Source organism: Dendroctonus ponderosae, unplaced genomic scaffold (assembly GCF_020466585.1).
Source record: "Dendroctonus ponderosae isolate FM_Combo_2020 unplaced genomic scaffold, Dpon_F_20191213v2 Dpon_F_20191213_1, whole genome shotgun sequence".
Classification (NCBI taxonomy): Eukaryota; Metazoa; Arthropoda; class Insecta; order Coleoptera; family Curculionidae; genus Dendroctonus; species Dendroctonus ponderosae.
This window is the reverse complement of record NW_026017110.1, coordinates 17,628,923-17,648,558: the sequence shown is the minus strand read 5'-3', so window position 1 is coordinate 17,648,558 and position 19,636 is coordinate 17,628,923. Positions and strand designations below refer to the sequence as shown.

At 32.0% G+C, this 19,636-nt stretch overlaps 2 protein-coding genes across 11 annotated transcripts in view; one reads left to right on the top strand and one right to left on the bottom strand.

Annotated features, from left to right (window-relative positions):
- Nucleotides 1-3,117, top strand: part of LOC109533438 (AN1-type zinc finger protein 6) — a 53,425-nt gene extending 50,308 nt beyond the window's left edge. For all 5 annotated transcript variants that reach the window (XM_048660965.1, XM_048660967.1, XM_048660966.1 and 2 more), the window contains one exon: nt 773-3,117. In XM_048660965.1, the coding sequence (XP_048516922.1) occupies nt 773-921 (149 nt within the window). In that variant the 3' untranslated portion in view covers nt 922-3,117. The remainder of the gene's footprint in view (nt 1-772) is intronic.
- The window catches only part of LOC109533439 (cation-independent mannose-6-phosphate receptor), a 25,043-nt gene continuing 7,828 nt past the window's right edge, over nt 2,422-19,636 (bottom strand). The window contains exons 1-20 of one of the 6 annotated variants that reach the window (XM_048660927.1): nt 19,549-19,625; nt 19,347-19,497; nt 19,022-19,179; nt 18,841-18,926; nt 15,864-16,209; nt 14,795-14,952; nt 13,310-13,445; nt 12,518-12,628; nt 11,764-11,924; nt 11,477-11,703; nt 10,555-10,687; nt 10,381-10,496; nt 10,218-10,321; nt 9,046-9,272; nt 8,565-8,738; nt 7,948-8,047; nt 5,682-5,737; nt 5,521-5,617; nt 5,151-5,269; nt 4,927-5,009 (exon numbers count right to left, since the gene is read on the bottom strand). In XM_048660927.1, coding sequence (XP_048516884.1) covers nt 4,986-5,009; nt 5,151-5,269; nt 5,521-5,617; nt 5,682-5,737; nt 7,948-8,047; nt 8,565-8,738; nt 9,046-9,272; nt 10,218-10,321; nt 10,381-10,496; nt 10,555-10,687; nt 11,477-11,703; nt 11,764-11,924; nt 12,518-12,628; nt 13,310-13,445; nt 14,795-14,952; nt 15,864-16,209; nt 18,841-18,926; nt 19,022-19,179; nt 19,347-19,378 — 2,565 coding nt within the window. In that variant the 5' untranslated portion in view covers nt 19,379-19,497; nt 19,549-19,625 and the 3' untranslated portion in view covers nt 4,927-4,985. Of the gene's footprint in view, nt 3,202-3,235; nt 5,010-5,150; nt 5,270-5,520; nt 5,618-5,681; nt 5,738-7,947; nt 8,048-8,564; nt 8,739-9,045; nt 9,273-10,217; nt 10,322-10,380; nt 10,497-10,554; nt 10,688-11,476; nt 11,704-11,763; nt 11,925-12,517; nt 12,629-13,309; nt 13,446-14,794; nt 14,953-15,863; nt 16,210-18,840; nt 18,927-19,021; nt 19,180-19,346; nt 19,498-19,548; nt 19,626-19,636 lie in introns of those variants that run through there. The other 5 variants (XM_048660926.1, XM_048660925.1, XM_048660924.1 and 2 more) reach the window with 5 other exon arrangements.

Below are 19,636 nucleotides of genomic sequence, written 5' to 3'. Positions count from 1 at the left end.
TAAACTGAATTTTGCGACACCCTGTTTTTGACAATCCTTTTTTTTTATCAAATTATTGCCTAAACTGCGTCTATTACTAGCTGCAAAATAGGATTTAGTTTCGAAATTTGAATTGTGCTAGGAATGTAAATGTTCAAAAAAAGTCCGGATTTTTTCATTACGCCTTTGAGAACTGACTTTTTTTACCGTAGATCTTGATGCTCTACTACTAATGCCATGGATATTATGTGCTTTTCAGAAAATACATCTTTGTTACTCGATTTAACAGTTTTCCATTCGGTGTACTATCTGAAATTTATTTCTATTCTTACTAATTCCAAGACTTCCTTAGTTTTAATTGAATAATATTAATTTTCCCATCAACTCTATGCTATGAAACATTTCGATTTCTGGTCTAGTACACAGTACAAAACAGTAAATTAGGCAGTGTAATCAAGTTTTGTTAAGAGGGGTACTCTGGGGTTCCGTTGATTTGAAAATTGTTGTTTTTCTATAAATGGATTCATTAGTTAGGTAAAAAATGGTATTAGTTTGAGGAAAAATGCTGTAATTCCAATTGAAGTTTTCTATAAGCGGAAGTTTACTGGAATCGTATCATTAAGTTCACTTTTCCTCTGCAGTGTTCATACATACTTCTTAAAATCGCTCCCAGTTACTTTATGACGCTGTTGATAAGGCTAGGAAATAATTTCAATATAAAAAGTAATCAGATTGGATAAAATGAAAGGAATGCAATTGGTTTACTAATCTTAATTTGATGTATTTTTTCCAGGTTTTGAATGCCGCTGTGGGGGTCTTTTCTGTGCCGTTCACCGATACAGCGATAAGCACGACTGCAGTTTTAACTACAGGGAAATGGGAGCTCAAGAAATTAGACGTAACAACCCCGTTGTGGTTGGTGAAAAGATACAGAAGATCTGAGCCCCGCCACACGGACCACAGCCGTCTGAGTATCTCAACTCAGTGGGTGTGTCTAAAATCAAATTCGCATTACTATCTATTAATTACTGACTTAGTGAAGCCGAGGCGTGTTTCGTGATCGGTGCGATCTTAATTGATAGTTATCGATAATATTAGCAAAATTACGTGCCTCTCGCGCTTAGGACGAATAATTCGAGTGCTTCAGGTGGACAGTGCGTTGTGACCGGGCCAATATGGCAGGTTGTCGGTTCAGCTACGGTTTTCGTGGGAAAGTTAAGGGGTTTTAATTAGATTTCAATATTTTTCTGGTCTGAACCCTTTGTACCAAAGTACTGAGTGTTGCGTCAGGGTAGATTGTGCCGGACACTGAATACTTACTCTGCGGCAGCATGATCATTTGGAACGTAGATTTTTGGAAGAGCATTTTAAAACAAAGAGTTGCACGCACAATTAAAATTCTCTTCCAAAGCTGACCAACTGCCATTGTGTAAATTAGAAGACTTGTCTGTTCGATTACCATTACCTTATTATTGCCACTGAAATTATACTTCCGACGTTTAGTTTTTATTAAATAAATAAAAATTATTAGCTATGTACTTGTCATTTTAGCTTCTTTGTTATGTATATAGCCAATATTGTTTAAATGTTTTTCGGGCCTCCCAAAGAAGGGTTTGTTGCAAATTCAGGAGATATTTTCGGGTTTGTAATGGTGGTCCCAACGCCTCACTAACATCAAAATTACGCCGTACTCAACGCCAGTTTTTTTAAGCCGGCAATTTATATAATCAAACGCTCAACATTTCAATTATCTCAGAAAGCTTCAAAGGATATGAATGAAAATAAAATTTTCACCTATTCAATATATTGACTTAATCTACGTACGCTGAAATTATCTCTTTTACCGAATGGCTTGCTCTTACATTGATCGAAATTTACAAGTGCAATATCGAGTGTACAGTAAAAACTGAAAACATTCTGGACCACCTAAAATGAAACATTTCTTGCAAAGTTGTTAAAACTGTTAATACCAACCAACCTTTCTCATAGGTTTGCAATGTTTACTGGTTAGCTACTTTCCCTTTATATTAATCTTGTGAGTTGGATAGTTCAAAATGTAACGTTACTCTTCACAAATTAAGGCTTCTCTATATACAAATATTGGCTTTTTAATTCACAATCTTAATGTTACCATATCAGATTTGCTCTCAACTGTTTCCTAAGATTTTTAATTCGATTAACACACAGGCTTATCGGTTTGCTTACCCGAAAAAGACCATCTAATGAATATGTCCATTTGTTTTAATTTAGAGAATGTTCGGTTTTAGTTTCATATCCTCATTCTTTAATGTGCAAGTAGTATTTGTTAGGATTTGTTTAGGTTTATTAAACTGCGTTATTGATTTGTTTTTTTTTGTTTGGAATATTATCGAGCCTTGGCAATAACAGAAGCTGAATGAAGCATTTTTTTAATTGGAATACCTGATTAGTGGATACAACTTGTAATAAAAAAACACCCTTTATTTGATTATAGATTCTAGTCAGCTTTAGCATATCTAACAGATGACCAAATTGCTTATGTGTAACAAGATTACAGTCCTCAATCTATACTAGTTCAAATATGTGAAACAATAGGCGGGTTTTCAAATGATTTTTCTTGCTTAGAATTTATTCTGGGTGGGTGGGTAACGAGTTAACGGTTATTTCTTATTAACTTATTTTGAGAGAGGAGTTAATAAAATTAGTGATATTATTTTTAAGATGTTACTAGCGCCCAGTACATTCTAAAGGTAGTCGAGGCTTTACATTCAGCGTTCTTACTCTTGGTTGTACTATATCGAAAAAAAACCTCAGGCAAGCTTCTCTAAAGCACAACGTGATTAAATCGACGCTATTTACTATTCGTTTCCTGAGATTTTTGCTACTAGAATAACACAGGTTGCACTAATTTTTGGACTCTTTGTTATTAGACAACGTGGTTTGTGTTAATCATATTACGTTTTTTTTATTAGCACATTATTTTTCTGTCTATCTATAGTTTGAGCCATATTATATATCGTGCAAGAAAAAATTAGTAAATGCCAAAAAAAGTTTGTTTTCCTTATCATTTATCAAACTACAAACTGTTTACATATTATTATTATTCTATTACTAAGTAAAGCCTTGTGTGGCAATGTCTAATAAATCTATTATACAAATGTTCTGGATTTTACTTCTCCTTTTCCTCACGCAATCCCACAAGTTTTGAAACGAAGCTGCGAGGTTTTAAAGCTTCTAGGACTTCTACTTGGGATTTAGATGAAATGAAAGAGATTCGTATAATTGATTATAATGTATTTCTTGAGATGGGTTTTCGAGTACTGTACGGGTATAAAAGAGTATTAAACAATAAAAAATTACTGAATGAAATTTGTTGGTCTTATCCAATTATGTTCAAAATTTAAACATGAGTCTCATCTGGTTATCCTGTTTTATAAATCATCCAAAGCAGCCCTTTAGTTGAAAAAACTAAACATGAACCACATAGTACAAAATACATGCAAAAGGTGTTCCAATAAGAACGACGTACTTAAATTTCAATCAATACTATGCTATGCTACAAATAAAATATATTTGTAGCATGTTTGAAACATTTATTTAAAAAATAAAGTGCACATCATGAGGTTATGAAAGGAATAAGACATCGAACAAATGAGCGGTGCCTCGGCTTTGCTGGCACAGACGTGCTCTTTTTGTAAAATTTTCAAGGACTATTGCGCATGAATTTTGCGGTATTTCAGAGATACAGCGTTGAATTTCATCTTTTAAGGCGTCAATCGTTGCTTTGTTCACGTAAACTTGTGACTTTAAAAAAAGTCCAAAGGCGTTAAATCACATGATCTGGGCGGCCAATGTCGCCCAGATCCAAAACGATAAATAACTGCCGAACGGCCTTTTTCTTAATGTCTAATCATGATACAAAAAAATTTGCGCAATTCAAAACCGTCGTTCTTATTGGAACCCTTTATATTCAAGTATAAAAACATTTCCGAGAATAAAACAATAATATCTAAATTAACAAACATCTCGAGAGCCTTAACTTAATTATAACCAATGTATCTCACACACACACACCCGAAAATAAATTTAAAAAGTTTAACGGATATAATAAATAAAAAAACTAGTCAAATATAAATTAATGATAGCTGATCAAATACACTCGCATTGAATAACGTGAATGCAAATGACGAATAATGAACGTTAATAAATTAAACCAATTCTCGATGTATAAGTAACTTAATAGTTTTGTTCAATTCATATCGGGGTTCTATTATATATTCCTTAACTTAAAAGGAACTCTTTCCCACGAGCAAAATCTAAAAAAATAACATACTGAAACTTAAAAAATATTAACAACAATTGAAATTCAAGCACATCTTTGGATCTTGCGTCAATGACGAATTTTGGCATCACAGCTATAGTTGAAACAATACGTCAAATTAATTGATGATAATCAAGAATTGAACAAAAAAATTATTTCGAGCTATTTGTATCCCCTGTGATGTCTAGCAAATGCATACAAGTTATATGGTAAATGAAACAAAATTTACACGCTTATTAATACAAAAATATAACTATATCTTCAGGATGTGTTCTTCCATTTGAGTGTAAAGATGATTCGAACATACTTGATGATTTCTGCTAGTTATAAAGGCAATATTCGCTAGTTCAAAAGTCGAAGCGCCCACTGGCGGCTAATTATAACGACACTAGTAAAATTTGATACTTATTTTTATTAAATGCCATTGTGACTTATTTTGTTTAGATCTGCTCAGCTTTTGCAAGCTTGTAATGATAGAAATATATTGAAAAGTGTGTAAGTATTGTTTAATGTTATAGACTTAAACTATGTGATGTCAGGAAGGTATGAATAATGTATTCATGATTTTTGCAGTTAACAATGGTGAGTAATGTTGAAGTTTCGCAGCGCCCTCATCGGTAGTTGAACTAGCGAATACCCAGCTTATATAGCGGCTCAAAGTTGGACATTCTGAAAGATGATATTTGGCATATTCGAAACTATTCTTTTAATAGTCGCTACAGACGATGATCTGATCAGTTGTTGGAATAAAAATTATCCAGTATTATTATTTTTTAACAAAACCGATAAAATTCTAGTGAAGTAATAGAGAAAAATCATCAATATGAAGTAATCGTGGTTTTGAAACGATTTAAAAAACTAAAACACTTACCTTTTCATATATGCACATCAGTTCGCTGGATCTGTATTGACTACGAATACAGCAGCCTCTTTTAACTAGTACAAGTCCCAGGACCAAGACAATCACTAGGGCAATACATCCTATTATACCTAAAAATGTATAATGAGTTTAAACGAAAATTATATACATATGTATTCGTATATTCTGAAGAATGAATGTTGTTAATATGGGTATTTTACATAATCTGCAAAAGCTATTACTGAAAAATTATCAGTCGCCATGAAAGATAGAATTTGGCTCAATTAATCTGACAAACTCAAAATTCAATCATTTTCGCTCTCAATCTTTTGAAGATTTCAATAATAACTACGCCATAGATGATTTCTTTAAAACTACTTACTTCCGGGAACTAATAAACTAGACTTTGCCATATCCGGTATGAAAAAGTTGCAATACTCAGGTTTTGTGTAGTTAGAAGGCAACAAACATGTGTTCTCCTGAAATAAAAAAGTAAACAGTAGGTACAGAAAAAACTCAAAGTAAAAGATGTATATGACTCACTGTTAATGCAGGTTTCATGGTATTTGTGCATAAAAGGTAAATTTCATAGGACATATCTAAAACAAAAAGAAGTTATTTCGAAATATTAACAAAAATTATCAACGATATCATTAATAATATAAAGAAATTTTTGTGTTTCTTCGTAGCCTTGTTTTTTTGCTTAACGGCATGTAGCATTTCTGTCTCACTATTAAAAAGTTAATTGACTTTGCAATTACTCAGGTTTTCTTAAAGCTTCCAATTTCCCGAATTACAGTGTTTAAAAAAGATTACAATATCCATTATTTTTTAATTAACACTAAATAAAAGTAAATAAAGTTTGTCTATAGATAAACCCTTAATAGCAATAACAGAACAATGAGAAGAACTACTTGCAAATGAAATTGGAGAAAGAAAAGATTCGAAATTATTTAAGTTGTTAACAAAGATCCTTAAAACCTTTCTTAATAAATTTTATGATTGCAAAACGATCTAAATTGGGATGTGCCTTATAATTGCCTTATTTTGCGCAATATTGGTGCCAAAATCATTTTGGAAGAAGTTAACACAGATGTACAATGTGACACGAAAACTATGCAAAAGTTTAGTCAATAAAAAATAACAGATATTACAACCTTTTCTGAAGCACAAATTTCAAGAAAATCCTCATCATACAATTATTAATTCATCATCTACAAGAACAAGGAATTTGAAAAGTATTTGTAATAATTAAAAAATATAGTGGCATACCATTTTTTTTAACAAATTCGGTAGCGTGCAGGTACCCACGTCACTGGCAAAAATTAACAAAATTATTTTATTATTAAATCTCATTGGGATAGAGCCTTAAACGTCGCATTTTCTATATAAAACAACATTTGTGATTTTTTTTTACTTTTACTAAGAGTACGTTTCTTGACTCAGTTATAACTTTACCCAATTCAATACAAAAATGCAGAATTTAAAAGCGATTTAACAATTTGCCAAGATAGATACGAGAGGTCGTGTGAAAATCAACTTCCGTCGCTCTTAATAAACAATCAAAGTCAAACGTTCACACATCATTGCATGGTTTGTTAATGCGTTACTTAAATTTTGGTGGATCTGCGAACAATTGGACTCTGAACGAATCCAGCTAAAAAAAATTTCAATTTACATGAAAATTCTGCAAGCGATTGATCGGAGAGCGAGTATTTAATTAAGCATACAAAAGTCGCCGCTTGAACGGCAATGTTTGTTTATCTTTGGCCGAGAAAGCAACTTTGTTTAGGCTAAATATCCAAACCAATTGGATCGCGAACTGGAACATTCTAGAAAATTTTCAACGAAATAAAACTGAAATCGGACAGCATAGTAAACAATTGAGTCATCCGAAGGGCCAGCAAGCAAACGATTATATCATTATATAAGTTCTGTGGCTCGGTGCGTTTTTAACGCGATAAACACCTTAATAGTGTGTGAGTTTTTTGAGGAAAGCTGAACATTTAGTTCAGTCTATTATGGGCAACGGACGAAATCGGTCGCCGGAATAAACGGGGTAAATGTACCAATTTAGTGCGATTTAGGCAAGGACGGTCGATAATCTTATCTGTTAATTGCTGAGTGTAATCCACATTTATTTTCAACTCGTCTGGATATTCATTGTGAGGTCAACTGTAGTTTGTGCTTTTTGAGTATTAATAGATAGGTAATGGAGGATGGGGCACCAGTTCGCAGAATGAAGGTAAGAAGGATTATTAATTTATAAACCCATAACTTGAACTGAGTTTAGTTTTTCGAAAAACAATTAAAGTTTCATTCAGTTCTCTATTTCTTTTCAAACGAATAACGGGGTTTTAGTCTAAGTTTATGTAAAACTACAGATTGTCTTCTTTCTTTTCAGGTGGTATAATGGAGCTTTCGGTAAGTTTAGCATTGCTTTGCCATTGGCAGATGGCACGTTAAAACGTTGCTTGTGATCTTGGCCAAACCATTTAAATTTCACGTTGTTTCCCAAAATGAAAAAAATATATTTTTTGTTAAACGACTCGTGTTCGGAGTTTTCAGCGGCCAGGATCCGTCAAATTATTGCAGTTTTTCGCCGTCCAGTACCTTCCTAGGCTGTAAGTGGTCCAGATCAATATTTTTTAAATTGTCAATGAAATTTAAAAAATTATCATTAGTTGACATAAACCCAACACAAGGGGGAGGGGGGTAATGACCCTCCTCTGGGTCCACCCTTGACTACATTAGAGTTTATCATTATCATGATAAAGAATTGATAAATCAAGTAAAAAAAACAACTTACTTTGACCCACTTTACATGGTTGACTCGAATTGTAAACTAATTTCACAAAACGATACGTATCATTGAATATCGCTATTGGACAATATTTTTTCAAAGATTCCTAAAACAGAAAAATTGTGCAGAACTTAATTTAAAAACTAACATATTTAAAATGTACATAATAAACTTATAATATCATTGAGCTTAGGATATCGGTTTTTGAATCACTCAATGTATTCATGATTAAAAAATATGTACAGAAGCTCACATAGCACGCTTAAAGAAATTTGAGTTTTGAATTGTATCATCCAAAAACAAGAAAAAACGTTGTCCATCGAAAATATTACATAAAGAGCTTGTTCAGAATAAGAGATGCCCAGTTTTTTAGATCGATATGCACTGAGAAGATACAGTGCATAAAAGTTAAATTCACCTGATCCTCAACTTCTACTCTCTCGAATACAGACGTTTTATTAAAAACAAGTTTGTTTGAGACCCGCTAGAACTAGGGCAGTCAGTTTAACTAGCATATTATTTATACCCAGAATTTATTTTTAATGAACATTTCTCAGATTTTCTGTCAAAAAAGACTAGAAACATATTAAAATAATATTGAAATTCTAAATACATATACTTACATTATTGGTAAGATTGTAAGGGTTTAACAGCTTGTCAGTAAATGGACTTGTAAAAAGGCATTTGTTACGCTGGCTTTTTAAACTGGGATTGACCCTGTTTTCTACCGGAACTAAATTTCTCGTAATATTGTCTGCAAAGTGTAACTTTGCCGATTCTCTGGGTACACTATCATTCTGAAGTTATTAGAAAATATATGTAAACTTGCTACAAAAATAATACAAAAGAAATTCCTGGGTTCCAGTCAATTTTATTGTTTAGCATTTAAAATGTTACAAAAACGTTTCGGTGTTTTTCTCCACCATCATCAGTTTGTCTTCACATTTGGCAAGCCCTTAAAAAATCTTTGATTGAAAAAGAAAAGCAAATATTAAATGGTAAACAATAAAATTGACTGGAACCCAGAAATTTCTTTTGAATTAAGTTGAAATACAGTCAAGAAAATATACACAATACAAAAATAATCACAAAACTTTTCCTCACCTGAAAACGGCATACGTAACTAGTGTAATAATCAAGAATTATATTGCAACCGCTTCGTCTGAAAGGACCGAAGTGTTCATTATATGTAATATCCTCGCAAATGAAATTGAAAGTAACTTGATTAAAGTCATCAGTTTTTTTGCACGGAATATCCACAAATATGTCTAAAGAAGTCATATTGCTCAAAAAAGTTGGTCTAATATCGCCAAACTTAACATCAGTGCAATCTGAAACGAACAAAAAATACGAATTTGCACATTAATAATAATAATGACTTCATTGCAATTAGAAAGATGCTACAAAAGTGACGTCGAAGGTTATTCTTCCTCGCCTATCCCAAAATATTAATAACCTAATTAACAAAAAAAAATATGAACGTAATACCAAAGTTAACTAACTGATAATATTGATGATGAATTAAAAATCAAGATATAGACCTGAGCCAGATATATGTATCGGGAAAAGCTGTAATATCAAAGCCCAGTAGTCAGAAGTTCTATAATTTTACATTTAAAAGCAAAACACGGTAAAAAATATATTTTTCAAACATTTAATTAAATCAACGCAAAACACTGGATGCTATTAAAAATATTCACATAAAAAATATCCAAGCTGTATACAGGCCGGGTGTCGGAAACTAAGCTGACAAAAGAAGACATAAAGATTACTTGATACCGATTTGATCCAAGAATTCCTCTTAAAAGAAATAGGTTCATTGAAGATCAATAAGTTAATATGAACCAAATAAGCAAGCATCTATAAAATCAGAATTAAACACTTAAAATTTTTGTTTGTTGTCGACAACGATTATATCGTAGATATTACAAGCGAAGAACTCAGGTTACCAAAGGAAAATTAAAAACAAAAAAGCCGCAAGATCTGATGGCATACCCAATGAGCTCCTAAAATAAGAAGAAACACTTGAAAAAAAACCAAAACAAAGGTCCGTCTTTGAACTCTACTGCGGATTTTTTACTTCTCTTAGGAAACATTTTTGGATAATATTATTTAGATCAAAACCACATGAAATGATTTCTACAACCTACTATTTCCATTTGTATATCTAGTTTCCTCAATGATACTTCAATCGAATCTTAACAGAAAAATGACTATTAACAGATACATAGGAGAATGAAAACTGTAAATAACAAAATACATTGATAGAAACTTACTCTTGTCCGAAGCGCAGAAGGAATAAAAACGCTCACAAACATGAAATTCAGCGGTATATGTTCCGCCTACCAATTTTATGGGATGCACATGTTGCAAATGAATCCTAAAACATTTGAATTAATTGGGACTTAGTCGCCTACGGTACTATATGAATTTTTATACCTTATATTACTGCGTGAATCCGTAAACATGCATTGATAATATGGGCAGGCATGTTGTGTTCTCCAACGAAATTCATAATTGCAACGGTCTCTTTGTGGTAAAAGAATGGGATTTTCCTACGACGGTTTTACTTAAAAGAATGGCGACAAATAAAAAAAAATTGTATCAACTTACCTCAACTTGCGCACATTCAAAAATAATGGAACTGTGATAATCAGTTGGACCACAAAAGCTGCCAGTAATAAATAAAAGCTTTAAGTTACCATCTACCTCCGTATAGTCGTAATATTTTCCAAGCGATGTAAATCTGAAACAATTAAACGTTGATGTTCATTTCCTCAACGCATTGATTCAGAAAGTAAGATTTGATTTCACTATAATAATAACTGAAACGTTTGGTATGTAATCGTCTAATTTAAATATGAAATAACAATAGGTTTTTGAATCGCAAGTAATTTTTCAGTCAGTTCGAAAAAAGGGGCGCGCCTAATTATTTGGTAAATTTTAAAGACTTCCAATTTTTAGACTAATTATCCAATTTTAATATATTGGTCTTATTTATTTGGAGCTAAATCTTTCGGCTTCAAGGGTAAGAAATGTTCGTCCTTCACTTCCCATGACCAATAATGGAGAAAAAAACCATCGAGAGGAAACTTTTGTCTTTTTAGTCGTTACTTCGTTTTAAAAATTATCAAGCCTTTTTTCATAAAGTAAAAATATTTAATATTTGCTGATATCTAATAATGCAGTTTTTTGTATCTTAATCCTGTTTTTCGCTACATTCGTGATTTGGTGTTTGTAGTTTGTGTAAAATTTTAAATCTAATGATTTGTTGTCTCGCCGAAACGTAATGAAATAAACGTTTCAAAAATTTTTAATTCACACTGACTGAAACCCAGGAAAGATAGGAATATTATAACAAGTACACGCAGTCAGGAAAATAAATCAGAATTGGTAAACTGTGCGTATTTGTGGCAATATTTGGGTTTGTTAATTGCTGTAGTAGTCACACTCAGTTGTATTGAAATATTCCGAAAGATATCTAGTGTTTACAAATATTAGCACTCTTATTAAAGATTTCGTCAATTGTACATACTTTTTCCGAATATCAATTTCACTAGTGTTTATCATAGCCAGCGACACTGTTGTCGTGCAGGGAACGTCTTTATCAATTACAGCACCGCATACATTAAATTTAAACTCTAGGTTTTTATCTTTCAAAGTGTGCGTTTTATCTAGAGAAGATAGATTAAAATATTTCTCTCCATCGCGAAATATACAAGAGGAATGCTGAGGTGCCATATCGGTACAATGCGATGCATTCTGCAAAAGAGCTATAAGTAATACTGCAAAATAAGTCGATTTCTATCTCTTATTACTCACGTATTTTGGACAAGCGTGGGGTGATTTCCAGAGGAAATACGTGTAACACGAACCGGTTTCTAGGAACCTTGGTCCATGCTCTTTTTCATCACAACTGAAATTTATTTGGGTTTTCCAATACGGGTTTTGCGTATAACTTGAATTCATACATTTTGATTTTCCTGAATGGTGAAAAATGAATGGAAGAATTATCAAAAATTAATATCTTTTTTAAGGAAAGATTGTCCTTTTATTTTTTTTAAAATAATATAATACTCTATAGTTCTTTCTACTTCTCTCTTCTCTCACTTTCTATAGTTCTTTCTAGTCTTGCACCCCCTGTATTTACTACATACATTACATTTACGTTTTATTGGTAAATAAAACATACATGCTTACAAGTAAAAGAAATCATAGGATATCAAAAAAAAATTGTTTACACTTAAAATTGTGTTGCTGCAAAAATTGCGGATTTAAATGCCTGAAGAACGTGGTAGTGCTATTTTGATCATATACTTTATTAATATATTTTTATTAAATTTGAAAATTAATCCCATTCGTTTAGTGCGGCCTTGTAATTTAAAAATTGGTGTGGCTGACTACTTGAGAAACCAAATTTTGAATCTTTATGTGCATTTGTCAATAAATCCTCCTATATTTTGACGAATTATTATCTCATAAAATTATTCGCATTTACTAAGGAATACTCTGTATGATGTGTTCAGGCACCTTTTAGTATAGTTGTTAAGAAATTAATTTTTCAATAAAAACTTACCTATAATTGTAACTTCGACAAAGCCCTCTTTTGATATTCCCGAACTTAAGACAGAGGTTCCTTTGTTTATATCTATCCCATTTAGAGTTTCTGTTACTTTCGAGAGGGGCTCTGCAAAAGATATGTCTTTGTCTATATTTCTCGCAAGTTATTTTTCTGCTTAGAATTTCTTTTAGAAGTTTCTGGAGTCTAAAGATGTCACTTTTACGCGTAATGCAATTTTTTACCCTTCAAACAATACTATAGACATTTTTGATACAAGGGCGAAAAACGATTTTTTGATTTTTTGCCATCGTATCATTTTTATGTGCAAGAAATAACCCGAATAATAGCCCCTATTTGAGAATAAAATCAGTTTGATGTAGATTGATTATCATGCATTTTTTTCTGTTAATTCGCATTTATTTTCTTCTTGCGATTTTAAAAGATCGCTGCATAATACTTTTAAGGTATTGGGAAATTTATCAACTTTGTCGTCTGATAACCACATTATAAAGTAATCCACAAAATATATTCAAAATATAAAATTATAATTTAAATTAGTTGATATGCTCTTCTGTAACCCTGGTTAAGGAAAGTTTATTTTTGACAATGATTTCTCCATGTTTTTAGAGCATCTATGAAAAATACAAGCTTGCTGGATGCAATGCTCTGATTCTTTTAAGATTATGATTCTTTTCTTAAATTATATTGACACATTTATACTAGTTTCAATTATCGTAATGTCATGGTTTTATATAACGCATACTTAGTTAACACTTTCGAAAAATATCGCATTAATCAAGTACTTACTTGGCAGATGTCCTGGACCACAAAAATGTATGTAATAACTGGTTTCATTTGTGAGCGGCAAATCATCAACAGTTAATATATCTCGGCTCTCGAAGCACACATTTGAAACGTTAAAGATTAAATGGTTTTGTTGAATCTTAAAATAACCATGTATTTAAGAACTACCTGAATGCAGGCTGATTCAGAAGAAAGTGAAAATCTAGGAAGTGTCAAAATAAGCTCATATATTTCCCATTCCCAAAGTCCCATTTTCATTTGTTTTGTTATTAGCTATTTTTTTTTATTGTTTCACCTTGATTTCCATTGTCATTTTGGTTTTGATGAGCATAATGTGTTCCACGAACAGTTATTTATGGAATTTATTCATTCTTTATATCACTGATTGTGGAAAATAAAATCACCTGAACACTACGACAGAGATAAAAAAACAAAGTGCATAATGAATTAATTGCAAATTAAATCTAAATTAACGAAGATCCAACAAAAAAATTGACTATATGAGAGTGTTTTAAGAAGGAATTTAAAAAGTGAAAGCTTTTGCGCGATCAGGATCAGGATGATAATTGTACAAGAGGAAAGTGTGGTATTAGATCAGGAAATGATGTCTAGAGGAAGTTCATCAAACATTGAAAGTGAAGAAAGATCATCAGATGCTGTTCCTTCTATTTTACCCGCAAAATTGTTAAATTAACAAATTTTAACGCAACCCGCAACATTAAAAAATTTTGTGAAAACAAATGGCTTCAGCTTTTAAATTACTCGTCATAAAATAATCTTTAAAACGCTTTTTGTGTGTAGCAATTTTATCTGACTCAATCTATATGTTGCTGCGTTTTCTTATTTTCAAGTAATTTTACTGAGTACTTTCGACAAACGCTGGATCCAGTTTCCTGGATTTTTGTCTTTGGGGATGGATAAAGTTCGCATTCGAATGCCGCAACGTTCACTAGAGCAAATAATACATCAATTTATAAACACGAAAGGAAAATAAATTTTTGTTAGTTTCGAAATGAAAATTAATAAAAGTACATATCTGTAAATCTAAACCGAATATCGGACTTGAACGTACGAGCTTATTTTACTTATTCCGACTTCCTACACATCTTTAAAATATTTTAATTTCCTTCTGAATCACCCTACATAAATCAAACAAATTTGGTGAACACCTAATTATTATAATTATTGCCAATAGAAGGCGGTTGACCCCGAATATTATTGTAATGTATATTTATAGGTATATTCGTAAGATGTGTAGGTATAATAGAGAGAATCAGACAGTTGTTAATAATATGATGATATGATGCTAATGAAATATCGACTAAGTACATTTTAAACAATTACATATTGACTTTGACTAATTACAAACTTGCCATATAAATTATCTACGTAAACTCAATTTAAAAGACGTGGTTTTGATCAAAAGTTGAATGTATATTGTTAAATTGAAATCTGACATAAAAGTTCACATGTACAGTATATACTTACCACCCAATTAATTGTGTGCGAAATACATCCTAATGCCGTCTCCAATTTGAACCAATATTTTTTTCCTTGGTTTTGTTGTGGGACAAAAGTAAGATCATTATTTTGCACGGCAGTCTTATCCCAGTTGCAAACTAAGTCAATTTGAATCTTTCTTTCAGCTAAAAAATTCGAAAAATCTTAACATTCAGTAAATAAAGTGTGTGTCTTAAGCCGTCATATGTTTTAATATAAATAAAGTTGCTTTAATAAAACCCTGATTGATATTTATCGCCACAGCTAAATAACTTGCTTTCCGAAATTGTTCAAAAAACAATTTATTTAGAAACTACAACTTTTCTCAAATGGTAGGAGAATTAATTAACTGAAACTTACAGGGTAAACAGGGTCTGCTTATCTACTAATGATAATATATCATGTATTCAAGAGTTGCATATGGTTTGTATAACTAAGGCTTAAATGTAAATAAATAGTATAAATATCATATCATAGATTCAAATTAAGTTCGGTATACATAGTTCAGATAATAACTCATGATCATTGATAAATGAAGATGAAAAAATTGGGGTAAAGTTGGGGATGGTCGATATACGAGAGTATATAAAATATAAACAGGATGGATGTGTTTTTTAATTTTAAATGGTTCTTAGACATGGGAAAAATGGTGTTTAGGTAGTTCTAGGCTGCTAAGGAATAGACACGACTCAAATTCCGTCAGATCCTAACAATATTAAAGGAACCATGAGCGAATGTATATGGATATAGCCAGATAAGGTCCGGACTTGTCACCTTGTGATTTTTCGTCTTTTTGGACCCCTGAAACAAACGCTTGGAGGCCAGCCGACCAAGTGAAAAGCTCAATTTATAAGAGGGAAAGTGACGAAGAATGTATTGCCTGATACTGTTATCTTAATTATAATATCTTAATGGTCTGATAATGTTCAGGAAAAAATGTTTTTTTGAAAAAACTTTTTATACCGACCAGTTTTATGATTGACTAGCATTATGTAGAAAAATTGTAAATATGTATTTGCAACTGTTTAATCTGAAGTTGATGTGATCATCACTTTACCTTTTTTGTAATTTTCCGAATATCTACCAGAAAAAAACAGCAAGTTTTTCTCTCCGTTATACATAACGGAAAAATGTGAATCTTGTGACAAAGGTATTGGACCATCTGCGTCTAGTTGACAAGCATTAACGTTTTCAGTTGCTAATTGTTTGTTCCGGCACGACGGTTCTGTTCGATCAATGTTAATACTGAAATTTCTTGTCGGTGTTTGAATTCGATACGATCTTGCTAAAGGGGTTAAATCAATGAATTCGCCATATATTGTGATTCCTCTGTTGACCAAAGGTTGTCGCATGTCTATATGAAATTGGCATTGGCCATCAACTTTTGATAAAATAGGTCTTTTCTGGAAACAAAAAAATATATATATTTGACACTTTTATTAGAAAGGGACATTTATATAAATATATCCAAATTTGTACCAGAGAAGTTATCCCTTAATCACATGATCAGAATGGTACTGCGACATTTCTTGGCTCAAAAAAATACGACTATCTTATATTAAGAAAATATATCTGGCTCCTCTGCTATAGATAGAGTAAACAGAAATATTTTTTGCGCAAAAACTATGAATGCTACAAGACAACAGAGCCCAAAAATACCAAAAAAGCATTACTGCATCAACTCAAAAAAAAAATCAGTTGATTTCAGCAGAAAGATAAAAAGTTCTGGCAGTTCTTGTACTAAGACACTGAAAAATTCACCGCCTGCCCAAAACAGATGAACTTGTTTGCTTCATAAATTATGAGTCTTACATTTTTCCGTATCTCTCGATATTTCAAACACATTTTTTTCGAAAAAACTTTAACCATTATTTTGATTTACTTTCCTGACTGCGTGTAATTGTTATTATATTATTTTCTTTCCTGGGCTCCAAAGTGTGAAACAAAAATTTGTATATTGTTCATTTCACATTTTGACTGGAGCCCAGGAAAGAAAATTATTTAACCATTATTGCAGAGAAGCCACATACTTTTTATTAATAAAAGTTTGGTTCATCCAGGTCGTGTTCCCTTTCGACCATGCGTTTACGGAACACCCTGTATATTTTTTTCCGGTAATTCAGTGACTAAGAGCAAATGGACGCTTCTATAATATGTAAAAAAATATTTTTGCTCAAGTGTGTTCCATTAATATAACGATAAACTTTGACGGGTGGTAAAAGACATCAAAGCACACATTTTTGCTTCACATATTTACTGCCCCTCAAATTTGCCGCATCGCTTAAGTACTTCCTAACTTTTCACTTTTAATATTTTCTCAATCAATAATCTCTTTTGAACAATTATTTGATAGAATCATCGCTCTATTCTTGGACAAAATTTAGGCTATAAGAGAACCAAAAAATTAAATATACATATCATGCAGTGTTTAGCATTTTTACCACTTTTAGGAGCACAAATGTTATGTTTTTTTGGTCAAAGTTTAAATCTTTCTGCAGAGAGAAAAAAGTATTCGATGTTAAAGCCGTCTTCTGTACCTTCCGAGTTATTTGCATATTTAATCGACTAAGCCAATCAAGAGGTTTTCATTTTTATATGACCAGTTACATTTTCCGCGCTTTCTTCATTTGCGAAAAATTTGGAAAAAAGTCTGTGCGAACATCATTTCATTACAAATTGATAGCTCCGTTTATTTTGTCAATCGCCCTGCTCAGTCAATTAAGTTGCTAAAGTTTTCGTTTTTCTACGGAAAGGGTATTTTTGTTTTCCGTCTAAGAATATTAGATTTTTCCGTTCGAGTTCTCGCAGTTTGCAAAACATTTGGCTCAAATTTGCAATTCTACGTTACGTTTCCAAGTCATCTCGTTCAAAGTGTGAGAATACACAGGGTAGTATATTTTTTTGGGGTCAGGCCTCCCCGAAGCTTTCTGTAGTACGCCACTGAACTCAAAAACAGTTTCGTAAATTCCTCGCTCAATTTAGAAACTATTTTGTCTCTTTCATTTCTGTCGTGAATGCCAAAGAGTGAGAGTTATTTTCAAAAGTTTCTTGCTTGGCGCAAATAAAATAAAAAGCACTGTTAATTAACGTATCATTAATTTTTCGTCAGAGCAAAAAACTACAACTTTTTAAAAATTTTAACTCGTTTTTACTCACATGGAAATGAAGGATAAATGTTGTTTTCAAGTCCTCTACCTTCCCCAAAAGTTTGTCGGTATATTTATCGGGTTTCCGTATGGATATTAAAAATCCTAGACGTTTTATTAATAATAACATAAAAGTAAGGTAAGTTGGGGTAAGTGCAGCCTCACGTTCCAAGAGTACAAATTTGTGAATTTCAAGCATTAACTAGGTCAATATTAAATGTACAGAAACACACATATTTTTCATGTAGGACTGCGCACTTGACAAGTAAATTTAGAGCAAACGCGAATTCCTTTTCTATTTTGCCATTGCACAGAACTATGATGTTTGTGGTGCAAGATCGGATAAAGCGCCTTTTTGTCGAATTTTTTTCTAAGAAACTTTTGGAGGTCTAAACTTTTCTATGATTTAAAAAAACAAAAATGTTTATTCAACTTAAACAGGGCAAATTGGTTATACCTAATAAAGTCTAAAAAACTATTCTTAATTCAGATTTTATATACTCCTTTATCACGTTGTTTCAGTATTATTATGTCGAAAGGTTTTCATTCCTTCATCTCGCTGTGTTTTGGAGTAAATCGAACACTAACACTGCTATCATAATGCGAAAAACGGAGTAAATAGATTTTCATATTCTTAGACCAAATGTCAATAAATTATGAATGCAAATCGTTTATGCTCATTAGATTTTCTTAAATTCTACACTGTTTTTGCAAAAAGTATTAACTTTCGAATACTGCTGGCTCTAGAGCCATTGGCATCATTTCAGCTGTAATTTAGCATTCAAATTGCCCACCGGATCTTCCGGATCACCGGATAATTTAGCAAAAAAACAAGTAAAAACAAATAATTTTTGAGACAAAATCAATAAATGATTAAAATAAACTTACCACTGAACCATTAAAATGTACTACCAAAGAATATTTTTCTTTCGCTGTGCACTTATCGCTGTTAATTGATATAGCTGTACCATTTTCTGAAAATCGAAAAACAGTCCCTTACGTAAATATAATAAATTTTTCACAAATAAATAGATTTTCCAACACATCCCAAAGTATCAGAATAACTTACTAGTAGTCGTGAACGCCGTTCCTAAGGAAAATGCTCTGTTTGTGTTAAGATTCATTAAACATGCAGCACTGTCCGACTTACAGCCATCATAATGTACATTCAAACTTTTGCAAAGATCGAAAATGATTCGATAGTTGGCACTTGTCACATTTATAAAGCTGAAACAAATTTTATCAAATTATTACACATATTAAAATAGATAGAATTAAAAATACATGCCGGAACCATTTCGGTAGGTAACTTTAAAGGTTATCAGACTTTGGCTACCCCGTTAGAAATGTGCTCACATTATAGATAATAATTAATACCAACGTTTCGTTTTTACCTTTGTGCATTGCAAAATCTTATAGCATTCATAGTTTTTGCGCAAATAAATTATCTGTTTTTGCCAATTAACAATTTTAGACATTTATTGCAAATATCGTGGCACATTATCGCAAAACATTAAAACTTTGACAATGTCGGTTATTTCTTTGCTACAAAAAAGGAATAATTTTTAGACGCAAAAACTGCATGCTAGTAGTTACGCCATCAGCCCAAGACACCTTCCCACAGTTCCCACGGACACAGCCAAGTCAGCGGCCAATTCCAGGGAAACACATATTTCCGTTCTCA